Source organism: Elephantulus edwardii, unplaced genomic scaffold (assembly GCF_000299155.1).
Source record: "Elephantulus edwardii isolate Elephantulus edwardi_28Jun2011 unplaced genomic scaffold, EleEdw1.0 scaffold00092, whole genome shotgun sequence".
Lineage (NCBI taxonomy): Eukaryota > Metazoa > Chordata > Mammalia > Macroscelidea > Macroscelididae > Elephantulus > Elephantulus edwardii.
In genome coordinates, this window is record NW_006399842.1 from 12,110,964 (window position 1) to 12,114,642 (window position 3,679).

The window sequence follows — 3,679 nt, forward strand, 5'->3', positions numbered from 1 at the left end:
GACTGGGGTAATCGGGATGGGTGTTTCAGAGGCAATGAGATTGGCACAGGATAGAGCAGGGTTTAGGGCTGTTGTACATAGGGTCACTATGAGTCGCAAATGACACATAACAACAACAACAACCATCAAATCAGATCTGACTCCTACAGGAGAGATTGCCCCTCCTCCTCCAGCAGAGCATCTGGTGGATTCGAAGTGCGTGCCCCTGGGATTGCAGTGCAGCTTCTTGCCATCAGGCCACCAGAGCTCCTACATTTTGTTTTATAACATTAGTCACAATTGATTCATATCATTAATTATAATGTCTGATCAAAATGTATCCTGCCTTTTCTTTCCCCTAGCTTCTCAAGTTCATGAATTTTTCCTCCTCCTTTCTCCCCATCCCTGCTAAACATCCAAGCATGATTCTGTCTCTGTGTAAGCATTTCCTTAGCTTTTTAGTTGTAGTCTTAAACATCAAGAGTCCTTTTGTGACTGACTTGTTTCACTTAGCATTATGTCCTCTAGATGCATCCAGGTTAAGAGAACAACTGGTTAAGGACTAGAGGTGGTGAGCGTGTTCTCATGTGTTGGTTAACCGTTTACGTATCTTTTTTGGATGACTTTCCACTCAGATCCTAGTGAAGCCCTTTCACACTGTACATAATGTGTTTATGAGCCATAGAGTTTTCACTGGTTGAGGCGGATTAGCAGGCCTTTCTTCCTATTCTGCCTTAGTCAGCAGGCCCCGCTGAAACCTGTACAACATTACACAACGCACAAGCATTCACTGGCCGATAGGTGATAGTTCTGCATGAAGACTCCAGACCAGGGCTCAGGGGAGGCAAAAATTCTGCTGTTGAACCACCACCATCTCATAGTCCCATTTTTGAGGGGGTGAACCTGAGACACGGGGAGCCTCTGGCTCAGCTGGGGTTTGGAAGTGGGTCAAATCTAGAACCAGCACAACTCAGCTGCACGCAGCTTTCCCTAAGATTAATGAGTGCACTTTCCTCTCCCCTCAGGTACTATGTCCCCCAAAGACCTACCTCAGCCCGAGTAGCCGAAGAGTGGCCCCCGACGGCCTCTTCCCGGCCAACTGCAGGACGCCGACACTCCGTCCAGCTAGACCTGGCCGGCCTGGAGGAGCTCAACCGGGCACTGAGCCGAGCTGTCCAGGCCGCCAAGAGTGTCCGCTCCACCACCAAGCAGATGAGCCGCTCCCTGTCGGCCGACCTTCGCCAGGCCCAGGGCCTGCGGGGCTCCTGCCTCTTCTGATGTCACCTGTGGCCCAAAGATAGATAGGATGGGGACAGACAGGGCTGGAAGCCCACTCTATCCCCCACCCAGGAGTCAGCTGATGCTGTAATCAGCAGGCAGGCTCCTGCGGACTCCGAAGAACTCCCTCCAGCACAGGCCCAGCCGGCTCAGTGGGCATGAGGAGAAACAGTGTCTAAGGGGGACCAGCTGCTTCTAGGAGGTGCTGGAACCAAGACTCCTTTTGTGTCTGTATCGCCTCTATGAGAGTATCCTTGCCTACCACCAGCTAATAATATGTATTTTATATACAAATGGACATATATTTTTTTAAAAACTGAGGCATTTTCCTGGTCCTGCGTTCTCCTGAGGAAGCCTGATCAGAAAGGAAAAGGCCTGGGTCTCTGGCAGAAAACATGTTCCACCTTCTGTGGCGAACACAATTCTGAGTAAGCATCTCTGGGAGGGACATGGCTGGAGACATTTACTACTTGGGACCGGTGGTCAGTGGGGGTTTTTTTGAGGGCCAGTGAGTGTGTCTGGAGAAGACACCTTTCCCAGGAGGCTGCTGGGATGGAGACAGCCTGTGGAAGGGCCTAGAAGTGTGCCCTTCGTGGTCCCTCGCAGTGATGTCCTCATGGTCTCCTTCAGAACCTTACCCAGCCCTCAGCCCCTTGAGGATCCTGTGACATTTGGCTGGTGGTCAGCCACCAGCAGGCCCCGGTGTGGGGCACAAACTGTGGTCATCTCCTGCTCCTCAACCCCACAGCAGAACTTACCTCAGCATTTTTGGAATGTGTGTGCATCAATGATGTCTGTATATTAGAGTCATTTAAAGATCTATTTTCGTTATGAGAACAAGTGAAGAAGAATAAATGTTGGTCTTATAAAAAGAAAGGAAGAAAATGTCAAGCGCCTCAGGCATCTGCTGGTTGTGTCCTGTGTTTCTAAAGTTGGGTTTGGGAGTGGGACAGTAAATGCCCACTGAGGGCTCTCGGGGGCTGCTGGGCACCCTCATTCTGACTCTGCCTGCCTCCTGCTGAAGGCTTGTGTGTCTCTGTCTTTCTTCTCTGCCTGTCTCCAAGTCCATTGAAATGGAGGGGCCCAGCCAGGAGAGGCTGTGTGGTCAAGTCCCTCTCAATTGAGACCCAAAATATCACTGCCAATTGTCAGCAGAAGCACAAACTTGGTCTCTTTACAGAGTTTCATAAACACTAGCAGCATAACACTCAAGCAATAGCTGCATGAGTAACACCTACTGGTTGCTCTCTCTGAGCTGAGCACGTGGCCTGACATACTTCACGCGGGCACATAGTGGCCACCGAGGTGCCCTGCTATCCCCATTTTATTGAGAAGACCAGTTCCAATGGGCTGCATGTCTGTATTCTTTGTTATTTTTCTTCTTACACCTCAGTGATTTTCCCCCCTCACATATTTCATCTGTTTCTTTTCATCAGTCATCCTCTCCTCTCATTTAACTCACTTCTCCTCCACTGCCCCCCACTTGTTGTTAGGTGCCATAAAGTTGACTATGACTCTGAAATCTTGGAAACAACAGACTGGAACCTTGCCCTATCTTGTCCCATCCCCACAATCTATCACAATCCTATTATTGCAATTAATGGGTTACCTTGGGTGTCTTCCCCTCCTTCTCTGACTCTTCACCTTTCCTAACATGATTTCTTTTTCCAGGGACTCACACCTCCTGACAACGTGTCCAAAGCATACAAGACACAATTTCTTCATCCTTGCTCTAAGGGGCAGCCTGGTTGCATTTCCTCCAAGTTGTGATGATTCTTTTGGCAAGCTGTAGTTTATTTAGCACTCTGCACCAACACCACTCTTCAAAGGCATCAATTCTTCGGTCTTTCTAACTCATTGTCCGCTTTCACATGCATATGAAGCAATTGAAAAATACCATGGCTTGCATCAGGCTCACCTTAGTCTTGAAACTGACATCCTTGCTCATGAGCTCATTAAAGCGGTCCTTGACAGCAGATCTTCTCCATGCAGCACATCTCTTAATTTTCTGACTGCTGCTGTCCATGGGTATTGACTGTGGACCCCCAAGACAACTCTTATTTTGTCAGAGATGAAAATGGCTTCTTGGTGGAGTTTACTGTGAAATGGAATTCTAGAGGTCTTGAGTCTCTGGACCCAGACTCTTCTGGGGCCAAGAGGCTGTTCTATCCACTAATGTTCACAGGATCTTCACTGTATCAGGATGGGAATGAGGCCCATGGTGGGAATTTCTGTCTCAGATACTATACAGCAGCTTCATCTCTTTAGCAAGGGATATTGGAGTCCTGTGCACATGGAGCTTGGCTCTTCAGAGAGGAGGCAGAAAGGACCTTGGTGTGTGAGGGCCCAGGCCTGGGAATGAGGCCCACGTGTATGGCTCTGTCACTAAGTAATTTAGGCAGCAACACTGATGGAATAGCCA

At 49.0% G+C, this 3,679-nt stretch overlaps 1 protein-coding gene across 1 annotated transcript in view; it reads left to right on the plus strand.

Annotated features, from left to right (window-relative positions):
- Positions 1-1,257, plus strand: part of AKNA (AT-hook transcription factor) — a 46,780-nt gene extending 45,523 nt beyond the window's left edge. Inside the window, exon 21 of the mRNA XM_006890716.1 lies at positions 1,005-1,257. Coding sequence (XP_006890778.1) covers positions 1,005-1,257 — 253 coding nt within the window. The remainder of the gene's footprint in view (positions 1-1,004) is intronic.
- Positions 1,258-3,679: the final 2,422 nt, after the last annotated feature.